General features: G+C 41.1%; 1 protein-coding gene across 1 annotated transcript in view; it reads left to right on the top strand.

The window, feature by feature from the left end:
* The window catches only part of DNAJC1 (DnaJ heat shock protein family (Hsp40) member C1), a 190,381-nt gene that overhangs the window by 134,205 nt on the left and 31,895 nt on the right, over positions 1–24,281 (top strand). Inside the window, exon 9 of the mRNA XM_052651016.1 lies at positions 19,408–19,527. Coding sequence (XP_052506976.1) covers positions 19,408–19,527 — 120 coding nt within the window. The remainder of the gene's footprint in view (positions 1–19,407; positions 19,528–24,281) is intronic.

Genomic DNA, 24,281 nt, shown 5'->3' with positions numbered 1-24,281 from the left:
AGGAGACACAAGAGACATGAGTTCAGTTCCTGAGTCTGGAAGATCCACTGGAGAAGGAAATGGCAAGCCACTCCAATATTCTTCCCTGGGAAATCCCATGGACAGATGAGCCTGACAGGCAGTCCAGTGGGTCACAGAGTCAGACACAGCTGAGCAACGGAGTACGCGTGCATCTCGTTGATTGATTTGCACATGTTGAACCATTGGTGCATCCCTAGAATAAATTCCGCTTGACCATGGTATATGATACTTTCAATGTATTAATGAATTCAGTTTGCTAATACTTTCTTAAGGATTTTAAAATGCATCTATGTTCATCTGGGATATTGGCCTGTAATTTTCCCTTTTTGTGGCTTCCTTGTCTGGTTTGGGTATAAATGAGTGTGAAAGCATTCTCTATTTTTTGGAGAGTTTGAGAGGATTGGTATTACAGTTGACCCCTGAACAACATGGGGATTCAGGGTACCAAACCTTCACATGATGAAAAATCTGCATGGAACTTTACAGTCAGCCCTCCGTATCCCCAGTTCCACATCTGTGGATTCAACCAACTATGTTTTATGTAGTATTGTAGTACACACTTACTGGAAAAAATCTGTATGTAAGTGAACCCATACCATTCAAACCCATGTTGTTCCTGGGTCAACTATAATTCTTTAAATGACCCATCAGTATGCTGACTACAGGGGACTGATTTTAGATGTAAGGACACACAGACTGAAAGTAAAGGGATGGGCAAAGTTACTTTATGCAAATACAAACCAAAAGAAAGCTAGGGTAACTACACTTATATCAGACAAAGTAGACTTTAAACAAAGACTATCATAACAGATGGAGAAGGGCATTAAATAATTATAAAGGGATCATTCTAACAAGAGGATATAATTTTGTATTATGTCGTTTGTTAATCAATATAATTTTAAAATTTGAATTTCAAAGCATGCCTGACAAGCAGGTAGACTAATGCATGTGCTCCAAAACAAACAAACAAACAAAAAACTAATTTGTACTGCCTTCTCATGAGGTCTTAAAGTCATTGACATGTTCTAAAATTTTTCTGTTAACATCATGTTAGTCTTAAATATGTATGGATGTGAGAGTTGGACTATAAAGAAAGCTGAGTGCCGAAGAATTGATCCTTTTGAACTGTAGTGTTGGAGAAGACTCTTAAGAGTCCCTGGGACTGCAAGGAGATCCAGCCAGCCCATCCTAAAGGAGATCAGTCCTGGGTGTTTGTTGGAAGGACTGATGTTGAAGCTGAAACTCTAATACTTTGGCCACCTGATGCGGAGAGCTGACTCATTTGAAAAGACCCTGATGCTGGGAAAGATTGAGGGCAGGAGGAGAAGGGGACGACAGAGGATGAGATGGTTGGATGGCATCACCCACTCAATGGACATGAGTTTGAGTAAACTCCAGGAGCTGGTGATGGACAGGGAGGCCTATTGTGCTGCAGTCCATGGGGTCGCAAAGCATTGGTACGACGGAGCAACTGAACTGACTGGACTGTAGCCTGCTAGGCTTCTCTTTCCATGGGATTTCCCAGGTAAGAATACTGGAGTAGGTTGCCATTTCCTACTCCAGGGAATCTTCCCGACCCAGGGATAGAACCCAAGTCTCCTGCTTTGTCAGGTGGATTCTTTACCATTGAGCCACACATACATATATCTTTTATATAATCTAGTAAATAATATACTAAATGTTGGGTCTTAGTCATTTATAATTTCATCCAAAATACTTTTTTTGTTTTTCTTTAAGAACTTTGAATCTTTGGCTTCTTGTACTGACTTTCTGGGTGGCCTTGAGAAAATTATTACATCTCTTTTTTTCAGTTCCTTAACCTTATAGGTGATGATAGTGTCATTGTTTCGGGAAGAGTAAGACAGGATATAAGACAGGATATGCTTTTGTAGAGTATAAGAAAAGTGTAGCTAAAAAGAGACCACAAAGGTCACAGGTCCTGATTTAGGTCCTTTTGCCCACTATACAGCATTACTTCACAAGTAGGGATAAAGATTGAACTAGATGGAATATTTATTTGTAAATTAAAATAGTTTTAAAACCAGAAAAAAACCCAAATGCTGTGATATGCTACATCTTTTAAAAAATAATAGCACAACACTATAATTTTCTTTTTCTGTATAATGGAAATTATATGTCATACAGTGGAGAAGGCAATGGCACCCCACTCCAGTACTCTTGCCTGGAAAATCCCATGGACGGAGGAGCCTGGTAGGCTGCAGTCCATGGGGTCGCTAAGAGTTGGACACGACTGAGCGACTTCACTTTCACTTTTCACTTTCCTGCATTGGAGAAGGAAATGGCAACCCACTCCAGTGTTCTTGCCTGGAGAATCCCAGGGACGGGGGAGCCTGGTGGGCTGCGGTCTATGGGGTCGCACAGAGTCAGACACGACTGAAGTGACGCAGCAGCAGCAGCAGCAGATCAATGTAATATTAAGAGTCCTAAAATAGACATACACATACAATTGATTTTTGACAGTGATATCAAGACTGTTAAAAATGGGAAAGAATATAGTCTTTTCAACAAATGGTACTAGAACAACTGTGAAATAGTAAATGAACCTTGACCCCTACCTTAACGTTAAGACTGGCAAAGCTTTTCGAGACAGAACACTCAAGTCACTAACTGTAAAAGAAAAAATTGATAAATTGGACTTCATGAAAATTAAAAACTTCTGTCATTGAAGAAGTGCCATTAAGAAAATGAAAAGGTACATACTGCCAGCTGTGAAGTGTCTGCAGCTTCACTCTATGTGTAGACTAACAGGTTAGCCTGCCATAGTTTCCTGAATGGCGATAGAAGACATAAGACTCCTGGTCAGAGATAAAGGACAGTTTATTACCCATAGCAACAGCAGTAGCCAGAATATCAGCAGTTTTTGTATCCAGCCTGTGGTATAGCAGGATGCTTTAGCAATGGCAGAGCTTCCACCTTGCTTCTATGGCAGTTGGGTCACCAGGCTGGCCACCTGGCCAGAGAGCTGAGGCTGATCTGAATGTCTTCCACCACCATGATAGATAGTTTAACTGGTTAGTTTGCATAATCAGAAACAAATTTCATACCACCTTTTTCAGTTAGATGGTTCCAGTTACAGGGATAACTTCCTCATGGAGGACATGAACTACAAGTCAGTTACCTCATTTTGGAGAGATTGTCTCAATATCCTGAGGGCTACATAACCTACCAGTGGTGTTTCCTTAAATACTTCAGTGTCTCTTAGGACCCTTCCCAGGGTGCAGGTTTCAGGAATTGTTGTTCTTCAGTTGCTAAGTTGTGTCCGACTCTACAACCCCATGAACTGCAGCACACCAGGCTTCCCTGTCCATCACTGTCTCCCTGAGTTTGCTCAAACTCATGTCCATTGAGTCAGTGATGCCATCCAACCATCTCATCCCTGTCGTCCCCTTCTCCTGCCCTCAATCTTTCCCAGCATCAGGGTCTTTTCCAGTGAGTCAGCTCTTTGCATCTGGTGGCCAAAGTATTGGAGCTTCAGCATCAGTCCTTCCAATGAATATTCAGGGTTGATTTCCTTTAGGATGGACTGGCTTGATCTCCTTGCATAATGGCTTGTTTCCACACAAAAAGAGTAGTCCTGAGGTGCATCCAAATGATGACCTTGTAAAGAGAATTTATTTACAATTGTTAGGGCAGTGGGAATATATTGTTGGATACATATGAGACTTTTATGAGTACAGGGAAGAACAAGTTGACGCTGCTTCCTATGTTGCCTCCTGGCCGGGCCAGTTCAGTTTTATATTTATTAATTTGGCTGTGCTAGGTCCTAGTTGTGGCATGCGGGATCTTTTCTTTGTTGTTGCTTGCAAACTCTTAGTTGGGGCATGTGGGATCTGGTTCCCTGACTAGGGATTGAACACAGGCCCCCTGCATTGGGAGCACAGTCTTAGCCACTGGGCCACCAGCGAAGTCCCTGGGCCAGTCCATTGTTAACAATGGGGTCTAGTCTTTGTTCTGTTGAGCAACTACCTAAAGGTAGTCAGCCCGGCCTGTTCTGTGGGTCTGCGCCACCAGCGGAGTCACATTTTCCTTCTGCACAGAATGAGTGATGGCCATGGGGATGAGGATGGAGGTGACACTCAGAGGTGCTGATGGATGTTTTAGCTTGGGAGGTATAGGATCTGGGCTATCTGCTGTTTTTAATAGCATCATCAGAAATATTTAAGGGAATAATGTGGTACGGCCAGCTAAATTTAAGGCACTTGCAACCATTTGAGAGGGTAGTACCAGGGCATTTCCTTCACGAGAGTGTTCAGGGCCTATTGTAAAAGACAGAATTATGAACACTCCTCCCTTTCCCCACATCTCTCAGGATCTAAGCTGTTTCCTTTCCATATTTTGAGATGGTTGTTCTCCTTCCAGTGCCATAAAATTGGGGTATCTCATTCTAGTAGCTTCAGCTTTCCCATTTTTTAATCCCTGACTGTGTACCAAGACCTTTTTCCTGGAAGGGTCAGGTATAAGAGGAAAAAGTAATTTTATACAACTTACAAAGTTCCATTAGATCCCCCACTTTGCATTGAATTGGTTACAAGTATAGATTTCCCTGTAGCTCAAATGGTAAAGAATCTGCCTGCAGTACAGGAGACCAGGGTTTGATCCCTGGGTCAGGAAGATCCTCTGGAGAAGGGAATGGCAACCCACTCCAGCATTAGTGCCTGGAGAATCCCATGGACAGTGGGGCCTGGCAGGCTATAGTCCATAGGGCCACAAACAGTTGGACACAACTAAGCAACTGACACTACTACTTATTCAGTGAAGTGATCATGACCTAAGACCATGTGACTCTAACAGGAGAATCTAGGTATCTGGACCAGAACTGAGGTTGAAACCCGTATACCCCCTTTTGGCTGGACTGCCACCCGTAAGGCACACCAGCCGGCCTGGTCTGAGATTGTCAAAAGGGAAGGAAGCATCATGCCAGAATCAGGGTGGGAATCCCAAATTTTCTAAATATTCTGCCTCTCCTTTCATCCTAATCATTACCCATTACCCAGGAAGAGGCTCAGATAGGATTCCTTTCTGGAGAAGGTGACAGTTAGTGACCAACTGCCTAACTAAGGTGTAAAGATCAGGAGGAGGTGAGAGAGAGAGAGTCAGACATCTTTTTAAATCAATTCTTGAGTTCCATCAGATACTTTAACTCTTGGCCCACTGTTGAGTGGCTTTTGCAATAAAAGGCATACTGTTGACAGACTGCAAACGGTCTAGAAAGCTGGAAACATGACAAACATTACCTTCAAGAGCCGTAATGATGTGGCTGATCACATGGGAATGGCAAAACAATAACTTGGAAAAGAGTCCGTGGTGAGGAGGCAGTTCTCAGTTCTACTCTCTGAGCACAGTGAGATCCTGTTTTTTCATAGCTGGTCTTGAGGTCGGATACTCTCAGGTTTATGATTGGCTGAGACATCAGTGAAAAAAGCCCAGGCAATGTAGAGAACTTTTGTGAATCAAAGGCCCCATTGAGCCAGCAGCTTTGCTTCAGGTGGTGGAATAGAGAGGATAGCTGCCACTTTGTCATGTCGAGATCAGGTGCCAGAGGTGCAAGGCCAGCTGAGTTCTTGAACATACCATTTCCACTCCAGTGTTCTTGCCTGGAGAATCTCAGGGATGGGGGATCCTGGTGGGCTGCCGCCTATGGGGTCGCACAGAGTGGGACACGACTGCAGCGACTTAGCAGCAGCAGCAAGGCTTGTTAAGCCCTGCTCAACTTATGAGTCCCTGAATCCATGTTGACTCACTCCAAAATGCGGTATCAGACTGGAGAGTCACAAAGCTTCCTTAAACCAGTCATTCTTTTTCAAAGTAGTTCAATAGCAAGCTAATGGATGCTTTTCAAAAAGAATGTGCTTACCTGATAGCTGTCAGGAGCCAACAAGTCCAAAACCCAAGAGATGCCTCCAGATTGAGGCTGTTTTCTTTTGTCTTGGGCTCCACTTGACAGAATCATTAGTCATAGACTTACAGCTCAAAACAGTCACGAAGATGTGGGACTTCAAAAGCAGACCTCGTGCCAGCAGCTTGCAAGTTGGGTGCAAATGCAGCCTTGTGGGTTTGAGTCCCTTCAAAGTACATTGAGAAGTAGTTTAGTCCATTTAAAGTACCAGATGGAATGCTGAAATGAGACACATACCATATTCAGTACTCAAAGATTTGAATGCAAGTTGCTCAGTCATGCCCAACTCATTGCAACCCCATGGACTATACCATCCATGGAATTCTCCAGGTCAGAATACTGGCGTGGGCAGCCTTTCCCTTCTCCAAGGCATCTTCCCAACCCAGGGATCAAACGCAGGTCTCCTGCATTGCAGGAGGATTCTTTACCAGCAGAGCCACCAGGGAAGCCCCTGATTTGAGTAGGGAGCTTTTAAGTTTTGATTTGGACAAGCCAAATGCAACTGTAGAGCTTTGGGTGACCCGTGATCTATATCAGCTGGTGAGGTCCTTGTCACTGACACCATCTATTTCATCTTTTTTTTATTTGGCTGCGCCAGGTCTTAGCTGTGGCATGTGGGCTCTTGGAGCTTCATTGCAGCATGTGGGGTCTAGTTCCTAACCAGGGATCGAACCTGGGCCGCTTGCATTGGGAGCATGGAATCTTAGCCACAGCACTGTTGCCACAGTGCTTTCTAGCTGAGGTCACGGGGTGTCCATTGGCTGGCTCATGCTTGCACAGTGCTGACCTTCTTTGTGGAGTTCACCTTAATCCAGAACGATTGCTCTCCTATCACTAACATCTCTTAATTCTTACTCAGTTTCTACATAAGGGCTGAGGACTTGTCCAGGGTGGTAGGCTGATCCCAGAAATTTACCTAGATTTCTTGAGGTTAATTTCTCATTCTTTAGTTGGTCACTTACATCAGCATTCTAAATCCAGTCTGAAGTAATAAGAACCTGAATACTAATCAAGGCCTCGTTCCTGGTTTCTTACAAGAGTTTATCTGTCTCGCGTAGATCTCCCTGAAAGGATAAAAGTACCCAAGGGTTGTGTTGTGTTGTTACTCACTCAGTCGTGTTCGACTCTTTGAGACCCCATGGACTGTAGCCCACCAGGCTCCTCTGTCTGTGGAAATTCTCCAGGCAAGAATACTGGAGTGGGTTGCCATTCCCTTCTCTAAGGTATCTTCCTAACCCAGGGATCGAACCAGGGTCTCCTGCCTTGCAGGCAGATTCTTTACCATCTGAGCCACCAGGGAAGCCCAAAGTAGCCATGACCCACTTCCAAAACCTCTAAGACCTTTTACTGTCATTTCCAAATAGACCTGAGGTCGACAAGATATAGGAAAGACAGCCCAGCTGATTCCATTTGTCCTTAAGAGCAGCCGTCCCGAACGGCTGGCCCCAGGGGCCCATTTTGTGGAAGACAGTTTCCACAAACAGGGCAGGGGGATGGGGAGGAGGTTCAGGCAGTGATGCCATGACGGTTCGGGCGGTAACACCAGGGATGTGAGCGGCAATAAAGCTTCGCTCACTCGCCCACTGCTCCTCCACTGCTCTGCAGTACCGGTCTGTAGCCGGGGGCTGGGGACCCCAACTTAAGAGCGTTACACACCCTGCCCCCTGAACTCCCAAGTAAACCAGACATCGTTGTAATGATTGGCCTGATTTACGCCCATGAATTTCTCTTCTTTCTTGGTCATTATAGATGTGTGTGTCTGTCATTATCTGAAAGAGAGCAGAACCTTTTGCCTGAACAGGAACAGCACTACAGTGAATTTTAGTACTTGCTGTTCCAGTGGTGTAGACCTGAAGCTGATTAACAGAGCGGTAAGGAAGTGCCCCAGTCCAGAAGAGAGTTAGGAACAGAGAGGCCCCCTGTCAGCTATCTTGAACCTGTTTCCTGGTGTTTAGCCTGCAGCCACCTCCACAATTCATCCTCACTAACAGGCAGTAATGGAAGGGCCATTTGCCTCCATAATTGACTGTATGATTTGACCAGCATACTCACTACAAGGTTCCCGTGGCCTTCCCTCAGGTCTGTGCAAGGCTCTCACCCTTCCTCTTTCAGAAAGTCAAGTCCGTCAGAGTCTTATCCTTGTTACCAAAACTAAAGAATTGGAGATTCTACCCCACTTGCAGGTAAGTAAGTTAGCTGCCAGTTTCACGGATGTGGTAGAAGACACGAGACTCTTCACCCGGAGATAAAGGACAGTTTTATCACTCACAGCAATAGCAGTAGCTAGAGCATTGCCATTTTCCTGCTGGTTCCCACAGAGCGAGGCAGAGGGGCAGATGACCCCTCATCGACCAATGGGTTGGGTTACAGAAGAGGAATCCTGAGCTTAGGGAACCCAGATTTTTTTATAACAGTAAGCACGACTGTCTTTTCCTACAGAGGGAGGCAGTTATCTCCCCTATACTAGACAGTAAGAATGTTTGCCCTTTGATCTTGAGGGCGAGGCTATCTCTTCCTGTCACTGCCTGTCTGTCTGGGCTACCTTAGTGTCCTCAGTGCTTTGGCAGCTGGCTTTCCCTAGAGCTGAGTGATCCGAAAGAGAGCGAGATAGAAACTGCACAGTGTCTTCTGTAACCTACCCTTGGAAGTCACTCACTGTCTTTCCTACAGTATCCTATGAGGTACACAAGTCAGCCCTAGGCGTTGTGGGAGGGGACTGAGCAAGGGCATTCATAGGTGGAGGGAAAAATCACTGAGGACCGTCTTGGAAGCTTGTGACCACAGTGGTTACATAAGCAGTTAACGTCATTATTAGCCAGATAAAGAATATATGGAAATTATGTAAGTCTAAAACTATTTCAAAATAAAAGTTGAAGAATTTTACATGAAAATACAAGTTACAGACTAGAAGAAAATATCCAAAACACATATATCTGACAAAAATCTTGTGTCCACAAAATACAATGAGTTCTTACAAGTGAATAACAAAAAGACAACGCAGTTAACAAATGAATGAAAGAAATGAACACATACTTCACAAAAGTAGATAATCAGTTGTCCATTAAACACATGTAAAGATACTCAAGATCATCTGGTATCTGGGAAATGCAAACTATTACAAGAAGATACATTTCATTCCCACCAGAATGGCCAAAGCTAAACCCACTGGTAGCATCAAGTGTGGGTGAGGGTCTGGAGTAATTTATTGCTGGGTAGAGTATAAAACAATACTTTGGGGAAATACTTATGTAGTTCCTGAAAAGGTGACATGTATACTTTCTGTAGGACCTAGCAATTCCACCAGTGGGTATTTAGAGAGAAATGAAAACATATGACCACTGAGAGTTACACACAAATACCAGAGCAGCTATTTTCATAATACATAATATCCAAGAGCTAGCAACTACTCTGGAGAAGGCAATGGCACCCCACTCCAGTACTCTTGCCCGGAGAATCCCGTGGATGGAGGAGCCTGGTAGGCTGCAGTCCATGGGGTTGCTGAGGGTCGGACACGACTGAGCGACTTCACTTTTACTTTTCACTTTCATGCATTGGAGAAGGAAATGGCAACCCACTCCAGTGTGATTGCCTTGAGAATCCCAGGGACGCGGGGGAGCCTGGCGGGCTGCCGTCTATGGGGTCGCACAGAGTCGGGCACGACTGAAGTGACTTAGGAGGAGGAGGAGGAGGAGCAACTACTCACATGTTTTTATCAGTAGGAGAATGGATATATAAATTGTGAATCATATCTTTTTTTGGGTATTATGAATATTTGCTCCCAGTTTGTGGCTTTTTCATTTTTTAAGCAGTTGCTAGAAAAGGCCAAAAGTTTAATTTTAGTAGTTCAGATATTTATGGTTTTACCATTTTAAAGCCAAATTACTTGTACATAACTAGGATTCTAACACAGGAAGAAGGTTGCCAAAACTTCTACAGTGAAGGAGTCTCTGGGGGACACTAACAGGAGTATCTGTTATTTTACAATTTGGACAGATTCTAGAACCTTTTGTTAGAGGGGGCCCCTTTCGAGGTGAGCTAATTTGCAAGTAAACAGCATAAAGTACAAGTTGTAAATGAGAAATGTTTCCTCTAGAATATAAAGCCTAAAGGAAGTTGTGGGTGCTAAGAGTCCATAAATATTTCTTGACAGTGTCAAATAGATGGAGCAGCCTTCAGTCTCCCAAATACTTCTGAGGAATTTAATCAAGGAGACAGGGCCCCACCCTATGTGTGAGGCAACAGCCCATCCCCCTTTTCATGAGCGCCTTGTATCTATATGTCCTAAACGAGTGTTCCAAAGAGAAGATCATAATGTCTCACCTGAGTTCCTGGAGAGGGCAGGCTGTAGTTGAGAGCTTGCCCTCAGAGACTGTGTACAGTGACAGGTGGTCCCATGTGCTCAGTCACTTTAGTCATGCCCGACTTTGTGACCCCATGGACTTCAGTTTGCCAAGCTCATCTGTCCATGGGATTCTCCAGGCAAGAACACTGGAGTGGGTTGCCATACCCTTCTCCAGGGGATCTTCCCAACCCAAGGATCAAACCCGTGTCTCATATCTCCTGCATTGGTGGGTGAGCTCTTTACCACTAGCACCACCTATGAAGCCCAGGTACCCTCATATGGGCTGGGTAAAGTGTGTCCTTTGGAGGCAAAGGCAAACTGCATTCAAGGGACTGGTGAAATAGGCACGGACAAATATTCAATAAATCTGCAAGAGCCAAATATTTACCAGATGCTGACTGGACAAATTTGGTTTCAGTGAGGCTGGCTATGGGGACCTTAACGAGGCCCACGGCATTAAGGTTGAGGTAATCCACTGTGAGGCACATTCGTTCTTACCAACACTAACAGCAGGCCAAATGCGGCTGTTAAATAGCAAAGCAGTGGGGATGATAACTGCTTCTCCAAATACATCTTGTCTAAGGGGCCTCCACCATTAAAGACTCTCTTAATTTACATTGGGCCATATTAACTATTTCACTGGGGGAGGAAGAGGTCCATGGGTTTCCATTTTATCAAGATAATTTGTAAGTGACAAAGATTTAATTTTATTACTTGCTGAGTCAGAGTCCATGACCACCGTGGCACATTTTAGGACAGTGGGTACTCATCATTAGGGATTTAGGCAAGACCTTAGTTCCTGTGGTTGAGGTAAGGGATACCTGTTTGTCCTCTTTATCATGTTTAGTAACTTCCCAACAATTATGGGAGCCACCTTATTTAAATTTAGTGGGATGCCCAGTGTAACTGTCATTTGAGCCCCATTATTGATGAAGGCCATGAAGGTTTGCCAGTTGTTATATTTCAGCAAATGTTAATTCAGAACCAGTGTTATAGATGTGCAGAAGCCAATCTGCCCTTTTTATCCTTCTGTAGAAATTCTTTTCAGTAAAATTTGTTACCAACTGTGCCAAATTGTGGACTCCATTTCAGTTTTTGTTCACTTCCTTCTTGTTAGTGATTGAACTGTGCTCCCACTTAATTCACTGAAGCTCTAATTCCCACGCAACTTATTTGGAGATGAGACCTTTAAGGAGGTACTTGGTGTGTGCTTAGTTGCTCAGTTGTGTCCAACTCTGTGACCCCATGGACTACAGCCTGCCAGGCTCCTGAGGTCACACCAGGGCCCTAATCTGATAGGGCTGATGTCCCTATAAGAGGAGGAAGAGAGACCAGGGCACGCTCTCCCTGCATGTACACGCAGAGGAAAGGCCAGTGAGGATGCAGCGAGGAGACCATGTGCAAGCTGGGAGGAGAGGCCTTATCAGGAACCAGCCCTGGTGACACCTTGATCTTGTAGATCGAGCCTCCAGAACTGTGAGGAGACAGACTTCTCCTGTTTAAGCAAATCCGTTCCAGCAACCCTGGTAGGCAAGTGAACTCCCCATGTGTCAGGGTGTTTTGTTTGTTCTGGTTTGGTTGTTTTAGGTTGTTTGTTTTGTGGTGGTGGTGGTGTTTACTGGATATTCTTGAGAGAGGTCTTCTCTGCACTGCTCACATTTATAAATTTCTTCCTCCAGAGCCACAAATCAGTGTGATCAGGAGTAGGGTCCTTGGCCATGACACTGGTTGTATTTTCAACTTGGCTGCACCACAGGGATGCCATGGGTGTTTCTCTAATCGTCTGATCCGAGGATCAAGACACATAGGCAGCAGATGCAGGAAAAGCATCTTACAGGGTCCTAGTGAGCTGTTTACTTTCAGGAGTGTGAATCTCAGTAATTTAGCTCTTCAAACGGGAACTGCTGGTCTCCCAAACAAGTGACCACCCTGTGGGTCTATGCAATCTGTCTTTTCCCCTGGGCCCTCTTTGTCTTTCAGTATTTATGTATTTGGCTTCTCTGGATCTTAGCTGCCGCATAAGGGATCTTTAGTTGTGGTGTGCCAAGTCTTAGTTGTGGCATATGGGATCTAGTTCCTTGACCAGGGATGGAACCTGTACCCCCTGCATTGGGGACCACCAGGGAAATCCCCAAAGTCCTCTTCAGGACCAATGCCTGGTGGAGACACACAACCAGTAGGTCACAAGGTCTTTCTGAGTCCATCAATCAAGACACACAATTCAGTCTAAGACACAAATGAATCTGGGCTAAGATGCAGGACCCAGAGCTGCTTCAGGGAGGGCCCTGATCCCATACCCTCTCTGTAAACACCAGTCATTGATGCTTCTAACTGTGGTGGGTTAAATCTATGACAGAGGCTTGGTAGAACTCAGCAAATGCAGCATCAGGCAGTACACCAAAGCAAGAGAAGCAAACCCCAGGTAGCGGTGACCCCTCGAATGTCCTGCTTCTAGTGCCACCTGCTGTGGCCACCTAGCGGGGACAGGATCACCACCTCCACACCCGAAATTTTGTTCCAGTGTCAGGACTGATGTCATGCACACCAAGATGATACAAAAGAGGCTTTCCCTGTTGGCCCCAAAATTACTTGAGAGAGCAAGAAAAGGAGGCTGCTTGGGGCTTTTTATTGTGGAGTGGGGCGGGGATAAGGGTTCTCATACACAGGGAGGGACTTGCAAGGTTTCCATCTCCCAGGCTTCCTGAAAAGCTTAGCCAGATGTGGCGCATAAGGGGAAGAGAGAGAAGTGAGACTTCAGCGCTCTCGGCAATCAGATAACATAAGATGGAGCCAGCTCTTTATTACAATATTAAATTACGAAGATGATTCTAGAACACACTGGGTTACAATTTGAATATTGTATATCATAGTTTCGAGTAAGACTTCACACATTTTTCCATGTAAAAACATTTCTGGACAAACATATCCCATCCCCTTGATTACATTTATTTATGATTACTCCTTTCTGAATGGCCACAGAAGCTGAGTGAAGGAATAAGAAAGGCAGAGATTAGTACTCTCATTAAAGACGTAGATTCTTCTCACACCCCCATCTTACTCCTCATTGCTCAACTGTTGGGGCTCTGCAGTAAGTTGTCACAAACCAAATTATCTGTGGTTCCAGATGTGGTTGTCATGGGCCACCTGTGTCCCTACACCTGGTTTCACTCTACCTTGGAAGGAAGATGACTCTGTGGGTGTCTTGCAGGACTGAGCTATCAGCACTGTCAGTGCACTCACTTATGTGGGTCCCCTCGGCCCACAGTCTTGTAAATCAGCCTTCCCCAATTAGGAAAATAAGCACTCAACCAACTGAAAGGGGTAAAAAAACAAGTTCTCCCATGACATCGCGTGTCAGGCAGGGTTAATGAATCCCAGCCCTTGCAGTGGGCTCTGGCCCTTCTGTGACTTTAGCTCCTACCCACCGGGCCTTGTCTCCTGCCCCTGCCACCTTTGCTTGCTTTGCTCGCTTTGCTCCAGCCACCCGGGTCCTCTCGTTCCTCAGACAGAACCAGACAGACGTGCCCCACTGACAGGCGCTCTGCACTTCGCTGTTCCCTCTGCCCAGTCCTTTACTAAGGCCATGCAGGTTTAAGTGAGGACAAGACTCCGCACAGATCACATCCAGACTTCGAGGCATTTTGTGTGTTGAGTGTATAGAAACTTTTAAATGGTTAGGACTGCATTCACTGACTCAGAAACTTAGATGTAAAGATCTTTACATCTCCACCTGTTTGCCACTCCCAACCCCTCCAAACTAGTTACTATAATCACCTGACATTTTTTAATGCACCTATGAACAAGTATGAGTATATATTACCTCATTTTTAAAAACACTAACTGTATAATTTATACATATACTAGATAGTGCATGTTTTTCTGTATCCTACAGAATCTGTTAACTCTTACTGCCTCCCTCACCACCATTCATGACCATCTTTGAACAGAACGGCTTCTTTATCTCTACATAGACCAACACTCTTTTTAGATGGTTTAAGTACATTCAAAAGTAGAATGTCACATAAGACGAAGCTTATGACAGCCTCCTCGGAGATGGCTTTTCCTCCTACAGTCCAGTGCATATACCATTATCTTATGATGGCTGAAAGTAAAGAGGAACTAAAAAGCCTCTTGATGAAAGTGAAAGAGGAGAGTGAAAAAGTTGGCTTAAATCTCAACATTCAGAAAACTAAGATCATGGCATCTGTTCCCATCAGTTCATGGGAAATAGATGGGGAAACAGTGGAAACAGTGTCAGACTTTATTTTTTGGGCTTCAAAATCACTGCAGATGGTGATTGCAGCCATGAAATTAAAAGATGCTTACTCCTTGGAAAGAAAGTTATGACCAACCTAGATAGCATATTCAAAAGCAGAGACATTACTTTGCCAGCAAAGGTCCATCTAGTCAAGGCTATGGTTTTTCCAGTGGTCATGAATGGATGTGAGAGTTGGACTGTGAAGAAGGCTGAGCGCCGAAGAATTGATGCTTTTGAACTGTGGTGTTGGAGAAGACTCTTGAGAGTCCCTTGGACTGCAAGGAGATCCAACCAGTCCATTCTGAAGGCGATCAGCCCTAGGATTTCTTTGGAGGGAATGATGCTGAAGCTGAAACTCCAGTACTTTGGCCACCTCATGTGAAGAGTTGACTCATTGGAAAAGACTCTGATGCTGGGAGGGATTGGGGGCAGGAGGAGAAGGGGACGACAGAGGATGAGATGGCTGGATGGCATCACCGACTCGATGGACATGAGTTTGGGTGGACTCCGGGAGTTGGTGATGGACAGGGAGGCCTAGCATGCTGCGATTCATGGGGTCGCAAAGAGTCGGACACGACTGAGCGACTGAACTGAACTGAACTGAATCTTTTTCTAGAAGCTGAATCCCCCCAACACTTAGTGGCATAAAATATTTTGAAAAGGAACAGATCAAACCTCTTTGAGTCCATTTCTCAAGGGCCCATTTACTACTGCTTTAAAAAAAATTTTTTTTTTTAACTATTTGCATTGTCTTGAGCAGTGTTCCTCAAATCATCTATAGTAAAGGACCAGGTTTTAAAAGTTGACCAAGCTGTCATCCTTTCATGCTGGATAGGACTGGAGCTCGCATTTGGTGTGACTCACCTTGCTAGTTTGACAGCTAACACAACTGGCTTATATTCTCTAAAGGAAGAGCCTGTACTTCGTGGTAGTGGCAGTGTTCGATTGCTGTAAGTTTCTGAACTGTGTCACAGGAGGCTAAAAAAACTGGTTCGCTGGTTGGCACTGGACCCCACTTTACGATCACTGATCCAGAGGGCATCTCTCTTTTGGCAAGATAGCTAAATCATAGACAAGGAGACCTTCCTGGTCACAGTGATGCTCCTCAAGGGTCACAACATTTTGGTAATACCTTAGGACAGGTTGCAAGCTTTTCTTCAAAGAAGAGTTTCTTTTCCTAAGAGTGAAAAGACATTTGTGAAGTGATTTGTTTTTAATTTTGTTGTTTGATTTTTTAATATACTATTTATCCACATATATAGTCAATTAACTGCTCAATTTTCAAATTTGGAAATGAAAATTTAATAGCTGAAAGCCAAATACATATTCTAAAACACAGTGTCAGTACCGATTATAGAATTAGAAGGTAGCTGGCTACTGGATCATTAGATACACCATCTACATTATTAGATATATATCTGATATTTTTAACTGGTTGCTGCTATGTAAGGATATTATTTCTTAGGTAAAATCTGAGCATTTATGAGTTTAGTTGAATCTAAAAATTGTTCATTCCAAAATTGTAAGGTCTGTAATTGCCTAAATAAGGATCATTAATAACTTATTTCAACAAATATTCATTAGTTTCACTACTATTTATTAAACAGAAATAGACTTTGTCATTAAAGTATGAAAAGGCAATAAGTACATTTAACATTTTTCTTTTAATTGGGTTATAAGTTTTTAGTACCAAATAAATTGCATGATAGCTTATAATTAACATTTTATAGTCTAACTCTGTGAGGGGAAAGGTGTGTGTCTATGTATCAGTCACTTAGTCACATCCAACTCTGCGATCCCATGGACTGTGACCTGCCAGGCTCTTCTGTCCATGGAATTCTCCAGGCAAGAATCCTGGAGTGGGTAGCCTTTCCCTTCTCCAGGGAATCTTCCTGACCCAGGGATCAAACCCAGGTTTCCTGCATTGCAGGCAGATTCTTTACCATCTGAGCTATAGGTAAGTCCCAAGGTGTATATAGGTTACTTTAAAAATATAGCATGCTTTCCCTACATCCAACTCCTATCCCCAAGAATATTACGGATTTTCACAGGCACTAAATCTTTGAACATAGCTCGTTTTATGGCAAAAATCTATCCCAAAGGGGTAGAAACAATACAATTGAAATATTATATCAGCTCTTACTTTAGTAGATCTATTTTGGAATCTATCACATAAAAATATTAAATATTTTGAAAACTTTTATTTTTATCCAGTATGCAGATTTATTCCCAGAGCACAGCTTTTCTGATGCAAAACTGGAATGCTGTGTAGTCACAACAGCTGTCCCCACACCATGTGGTATCTTCCATTGCTTTGCTGTAGAGGTGAATTTTTGGCCCAGTGTCTCAGTAATATTGCACATGCGTGGTTTTAAGTGGCAAAGCAGTATCCTTCTGCATTCGTTTGACTTTCACAGCTACAGCTGGCTCCAGGTTAGAACAAGGAGAAGACATTCACACCGTGGCCACCCGCACGGCTGCCGTGGTAGCTGGATCGCAGAAGGCTCTGTTGCTCCTAAAGACACAACCCACTGTTACTGAGAAATTAGTCAGCAAAGTGCTGTACGGCTGGAACAGAGAATAACGAACTGCTAAAAGGACTCTCTTCAAAGATTTCAGATTATGGTCTAGTCATTACTGATCTAGTTTTTTAAAAATAATAAAATCATGGCTGAGAAATAACAGTGAAATTAAAGGGAAAGATTTTCAAAGTAGTTGATGATTTTTAGGATAGCTAAATATTTAATTTAAATTTTTCCCTTTCCAGAAAAAGTGACACAGTCCTTTTAGACTCATTAACAAGGAATTAAAATTAGGTTAAGTCTTAATGCCCATTGTTCATACATGCAACATATTTGGAAGGCCAATCTATTAAAAATGTTATTTTAGTTTACTGTGTGAAACAATGGCATATATTTTTTAACATTTTAGACAATTTTGTTTGCTCCAAGAATGTTTGTTATAATTAATACAGAAATAAGATGATTTGATTTACTGTGAAATTGCACTGATGGATGGTTTGAATACTGTATCTCTGTGCAGCATCAACTAAATGCTTTTTATGGTACGACTCTAGACTATTAAGCATATATAAAGTCTCCGTAGTGCATGCGTTTCTGTTACCAATCAGTATAATTATTAAAGTTGCAGCTTTTTAGCAAAAATGATTTCCTAGAAAATCCAATTATGTCCCTCTAAATAACATCTGAATAATACTTTTCCCCTAAAGTAAAAACAAATAAGCAAAAAGTAAAAAAATAATTTTCAGTGTACATGCTTAAATGATCTGTTATGGAGAGTTAGATTTCTGATATTCATTAAATATCAAAGAAACTACGATACTCAGTGTAGGCCACCTTCTTTATAGAAGTGAATTTATGCATGTTTCATAAGGGTCGTACTGATGAATATGTTTGAGGCTTTCAGCTTTTAGTGGATACAAAATAGAATGATTGATAAAATCCTCCCTACTATTGGCTATTATTTACTGACTCTTAAGTGGCAGGTTGTATTTATGCCAATTTATCTGCTTCAGGGAACATTCTTGATAGCAGAACAAAGTGAATAAAAGTAGTTTGCTTTGCAAATGAATGCAAATAGGGGAGCCTTTCGGAAAGCCCTTTAACAGGGGCAGCGCACTTTGATTCTGAGTGAAGCTGCCATTTGGACATGGTGAAAAGAGCACGCTTGAACCATTGATTGGGGGAGACAGTAAGAAGTCAGGAAGGGCCCGTTAAGCTTGCAGTGAGGCGGGCGGATGTCAGTGTGGTTAGAGCGCAGTGGGAGAATGACAGGGAGGATTAGTGTCAGGGAGACGCTGTGCTGGGGCTGCAGAGATAGTCCCTGGGGTCACTCACCTCCGACTGTTGTTCTGTGCTGATGGTTCTGTAATGCAAACGGCCTGATGTATGCCTGTTCATTATCGGAAATGGTGATTAGAAAAGGTATTTGTCTCAAAGGTTTCCTTCCTTCCTTCTGTCTTTTTAATTAAAGGAAAATAAGGTGGCTTCCTCCATCTCGCTGCTGACTCCTAGAGTCTAGTATAACACCAGCATGGCTACTGCCTCTGGTAGGAACCAGTGCTGTAACGCAAAATAATTGTAGTGTCATTATTTGTTATTTGATGATGCTCTTTTGCTTTTCTCAGCTTTGGCTCTCACCAAGTGGTAATGCTCAATAAAATGCAGAGAATATGCCCACTTTTATAATTTTGGGTTTTGCAAATAAGATTTTTACAATCTTTGAGGTATTTCCATATTCATGTAACCATTTGACCAATTTTTAAGAAGCTGTTTACCTTCTCAAAAAGGAAGTGTTGCTTTCTTTGCATGGATCAGATGGTTTAAGTCTTGGTTGCAGGAGTTTCTATTTCTGTTCTCAAGTTTTATGAATGCTAGCACTTGCTAAATTTAACTTCTTGAAAACATGATTTTTAGATTTAGGTAGAATGAACAAAAAATTCTGTCTCAGTTCTGATTTGGAATTAGTACATTTACTTGTTCACATTTTCATTTACATTAAAAAAGCGAAAAACTTCTGAAAAACTTCGAGACCTTCTATAGGAACCTCACATGAGGTATCTGTGACACACAATGCACTTCCAAACGACTGTCTTACCTTTTTTTTTAAATGTCTTTAAAAGCTTGGGTTCCCAATACTGCTTCTTCATTGTTTAGTACATATGGGAACATTCTAACGATGTTCATTCTAACATACATTCATAACGGTAAAGATGCAACCCAGACCTTCATTCAGACTATCAGATACATTTTAACATTGTTATTTTTGCAGAAAGCATGATGCTAATACTTAATTTCACAGGCTTATTAAATGTTTTAGCAAACATTATTGTTCTTTAATGTTCTTCAGGCACCTGAATGGACAGAAGAGGACCTCAGCCAGCTGACAAGAAGTATGGTGAAGTTCCCAGGAGGGACCCCAGGTCGATGGGAAAAGATTGCCCACGAATTGGGTCGATCCGTGACAGATGTGAGTTCATTCAGATCTGCATTGCGTGGAGAGTGACAAACCAGAAAGAGCCACCTATGTAGAAGGCAGACATAGGCACAGCCAACATTATCTTTGGAGAAAGGCTCCAGTCCTTTTAGGACCTGGAAGTAAACCATTAACGAAATAGGCAAGAAGTAGATGTCAGCCGGTCCCCTGGCCTACAGTTAACAGCTGTGTGACGAATTCTAGTGTTTGAAGACTTAAGCTACTATAACCTAATCATAGAAAAACAACGCTAGCTTTTGTGTTTAGAGTGACCCCTTTAGCTATGGGAAAAAATATTGGGTTGGCCCAAAAGTTCGTAAGATGTTATGGAAAAATCCAAATGAATATTTGGCTAATCCACTAGTTCTCTGATCAGAATTAGTTATATTTCAGCTGGATCTTCTTAACATTGAAGTACACACTGCTATAGGTAGACTGGTGGTTTGCATTAGTTAAATGAGCAATTTTCCAACTATGTTTTTATTTAAAACATGATACCTACTATTCATTTTCACACATTGTTCAACAAAAAAAATTTATATGCATATAACTTTGTAATTATATATAAAATAATTGTTTATATATACTGTAAGTAAAAATAATATATAATCCTATATAATTTAATATAAACGATTAGTCATACCTACCATTTAAAAAACCAAATGTCTGTCTGGAAAGTTTTAGATTTAACACTGGAAATTTAGGGCAGAGAATCTTACAAAAGTACCCACTACATCACCAGGTATGTACTAAAATATTCAGTAAATGTTTAATTTGAAATGGAGACATCTTTATTTTCATCAATATGATCCTTATTTTCATAAATGACTAAATATTCTTTACTAAATTTACTTTAAAATAAATCCTATAGATCTAAAATATTGAAAGAGTTACTGAAATCAAAGATTCAGATTTCTCACATTCAATTCTATTACTATCCTTTTGGGTCTTTGATAATGAACAGTTTTAAAACCCTGCAAAATGATCAATAAGCACAACTACCAAAAAAAAAACAAAAACCCACCTGTTGCATAAATGTTATTTTTCACAGTCAACTTTTCCATTTTTTAATTCAGAAACAAAACATTCTTGTCATTTTTTATTTGGACAGGAGCTGCTTTGAGAATTTCAAATTGTATATTAATGTATTTACTACCATATAGTAGGTCTTTTTAAAATCACATTTAAAAGACTTAAAAATTTTCGTGAGATGTTTTAATTATGTTAAGAGTTAAAGTCTGATCATGTGGTAAGTCAGCCCTTGCTTTTATGTTTATAACTTTGGGGTTTTGTTTTTTCGCTTTTTCAAGATAAGACCAGTTATCTTAAGTGACTAGAAAAGGTAACCTGATGGCTTTTCTCTTCTGCTAAGAATGTTAGGGTATATGTATTTTATTATCGTGTTGTAAGGTTGTTTGTAAAGATAAGTTAATAATGCCTTTGCCTTATCAGTAATCTGACCAGATTAAAGATGTTCCATGGTTACTGATGTTTTAAGTACTATGGTCCTCTCTATAACTACTGTTATTAAAAACTGCTGAAATACTTTGAGAGTTATAAAACAGTCATTGGTTTAAAAGGGCCCCAAAACTTACAGTTCAATTGGCTGATAAGTGTCTCCTTTGAAGAGAGGACTGCCTTTAACTTTTAATAGTGCCCAATTGCAGATAAAAAGTAGAGCAGTATTTTAATGTATTGTCATTAAAATCTTAGCCTTTATTCTCAAGAGGAGAGAGATGAAAGTTTAAACACTAATATTGTTGTTGCTTAGTCACTATGTCATGTCCAACTTTTCTGAGACACCACAGACACTACGCCTGCCAGGCTTCTTTGTCCATGGAATTTTTTAGGCAAGAATACTGGAGTGGGTTGCCATTTCCTTCTTCCGGGAGATGCTAATATACACGTAACCAACAGAGCCTTGGGATTGCTGTTTAGTATCATAGATCTAGAAAATTGAGGTAATTGTAAAGAGCAGCCTTGGTGTAGATAAAGACATCTTTTCACACTTCTGCAAATTCATCCCATAATTTTTTTCTTCTCTTAGACTTACCCAAGGGAGAATGATTCCATGACTATAATATTAATAGGTATTTTTTACTTTTATCATGGAAGTAGCAAACATGACTGTGAGATTTTTTTCCCCCAAGTATTTAGTTATATTTTCATTAATACCAAAAGTATCTTGGAAATAAATACTTAGTTAAGCCTAAACTTTGGGGGCACTGAAAGTGCCACGGTAACTTTTCTCTTAGTATACACATATATAGACTCACATTGTATTTTCATTTTGTGAGCATCATCTCCATAGCTGGACTGAACGTTTCATTTCAGTAACATACACACAAACTGTAAGCTACTCTCTCTAAAAGAGAAGTGTCTGAAGACAGAACTTATTTAGTGGAATAGCGAGTTATACTGGAGCAGCTGAAATGGGTCTGGCTAATACAGTTCCTTTAGTAGAATGTTAAGTGAAAGCTAACCACCCTTTAGAAGATCACTTATTTTGCCTTATGGTGTTAATTAGATTTGTTGTCCTTAAGTATTCCACTGTTGAAAAGAAACCAAGTTCAGTTTGCTGTCACTGGAGCCTCTGTATACTGACCAGATCACCTGTACCAATTCTCTTCAGCTCTGCACATCTGTTCTTTGACCTGTTTTCTTGCTAAATGTGTAGCTTCAGGCAGAGCTCTCTTTCCTTCAAGAAACAATTGACCTTTTTTAGGGAGGGGTTAGAGTGTACCCATGGTGGAATGTATATGTTCCTTATTTGGGTTGACAGATTACAATGAAAAACTCATTTTGCTCCTCAAGGAGTTTTCTGTATTGTCATAATTATGAGTTAAATTGCTAGGTTCTAATCTGGATAAATACAAAGAATGTTACTAGCTTTATTTAAAAAAATACAAAAAATTTTAACTTAAATATACCTAAACTATAAGACTTAACCTTATTACAGATGAAATACTTTAAATATTACTATATGCCTTTCAGCAAATAATTTTGGTAACCAAAAGGACACTCAAATTGTAAAAACAACAGAGGAAACAAAAACTGTCTGGCATGTAAAACCAATTTTAATGTGATTATTAGCTGCAGGTTTTTTAAATTAAGGTCAGGGAGCCTCAGATTTCTTGCTTGTGAAGTAGTATCCTTTTTTCTTGCCTGAAAAGGATGTAAACTGATTCTGCTTCTCTCCAGAATCATAATCTCTTGCATTCTGGTTGTGATAACAGACCAATTGGAGATTTTCTGCCTGCTTGGAAAAGGCCCAGGTAGGCAGCAAAACAAAAGATAGGTAGATAGATTTAAACAGACTTTAGTAATTAGCTTAGTGCCAATATGAGAGGTGTGCAGTTAGATAACTCTCCCATATGCAGGTGAAAAAGAAAGAGTATAATAAAATTCCTGATTTTCTATAGCCACAACTAGAGAGGAGATATTTGTTGGGGGAACTTACATTTTTTGAAACAATTGTCATAATAACATATAAGTGACTTATTGAATAGAAAATAAGACTTTTATCAGTGAACTAAGTATATAGTGTGTGCATATATATATATATATAATGCTGAAAGACATATATTAACATTTAAAATATTTCAAAGTAGGTGTTTCAGTTTAAATATACTTTGCATTAATTTTTTAACAAATTACAAATTTAACAAATAACTTTCCACATATTTATCCAGAGAAGAAATTAGTAATTTAACTCATACTTTGGCAAACATGTTATTGCTGTGACTTTTAGAGGCAAACTACTACTCCACAGTTGTAAAGGTCCTCATCGTCTCAAACACAGAACATTTTTTGTCTCTCATCGTTGCTCATATAAAGTATGTGAAAAGTTCTCTTGACAACCAGCCTTGTCTATGTTCCTCTTCCTCCCTCTCTCACCCTTACAACCCTTAAAGGTATTAAATTTTAGAAAGGAATGGGTCCTTTATTCCTTTCTTCTTGCTAGATGAGTCACTAGCTAACCTAATAAATTTTAATCCGATAGTAATAGATAATAATGTGTTCCCAAATCTTGCCCTCACACACATCTGTTATGTGTCATTCCTGACTTCAGTCTTCTTATACAGGCACACAGTTACATAATTTTAACAGTATTAGTTTGTATTCTGCCCTTTTCTCTTTGCTGTGAAACACAGGCTTAGGCTTCTTCCATGGCAACAAAGATCTACATCATTGTTCCAAACACCTACACACTCCCATGTTGTCTCGCAATAATTAAGGGGCACCCAACTGATTGTCACTTAAGTGTTTCTTTTTTTGCAATTTTATTGGGATTTTTTTTTTTATAAAAAATTCATTCATCTTTTCATTTATGTATTTCCTTAGCTTGTAGGGCTAGGAATAGAGCTGCTTGATTCAAGAATATGGATGTTTTTAGAACCTTTGGTGACTCTAAAATTGGCCTCCAGAGAGGCTATAACAATATACAATGTCCCTGGTGGTGTGAGAGACGACACTTTCTCATAGTCTCTAAACAAGATTTTTTGTTTTTCATCATTGCTCATCAAATAAGTGAAAAGTGCTAGTGCACTGATTGCTGTAACTTACCTCCTTATTGGCCTCATTTTGAATAGTTTGTAATAATTCATTACCATTTAAGGATAATCTTACCTTCTGCAGATGCTTTGCTATTTTATCTTTCTTTTGTTATCTTTGAATGTATTAGCTAACAACTCCAAAGAAATATTATATTGCAAATAATAGTGATTAGACTTTTTGCTCAACATTTT

This window comes from Budorcas taxicolor, chromosome 13 (genome assembly GCF_023091745.1).
Source record: "Budorcas taxicolor isolate Tak-1 chromosome 13, Takin1.1, whole genome shotgun sequence".
Lineage (NCBI taxonomy): Eukaryota > Metazoa > Chordata > Mammalia > Artiodactyla > Bovidae > Budorcas > Budorcas taxicolor.
The sequence above is the reverse complement of the archived record's forward strand: the minus strand, read 5'-3'. Positions and strand labels throughout refer to the sequence as shown.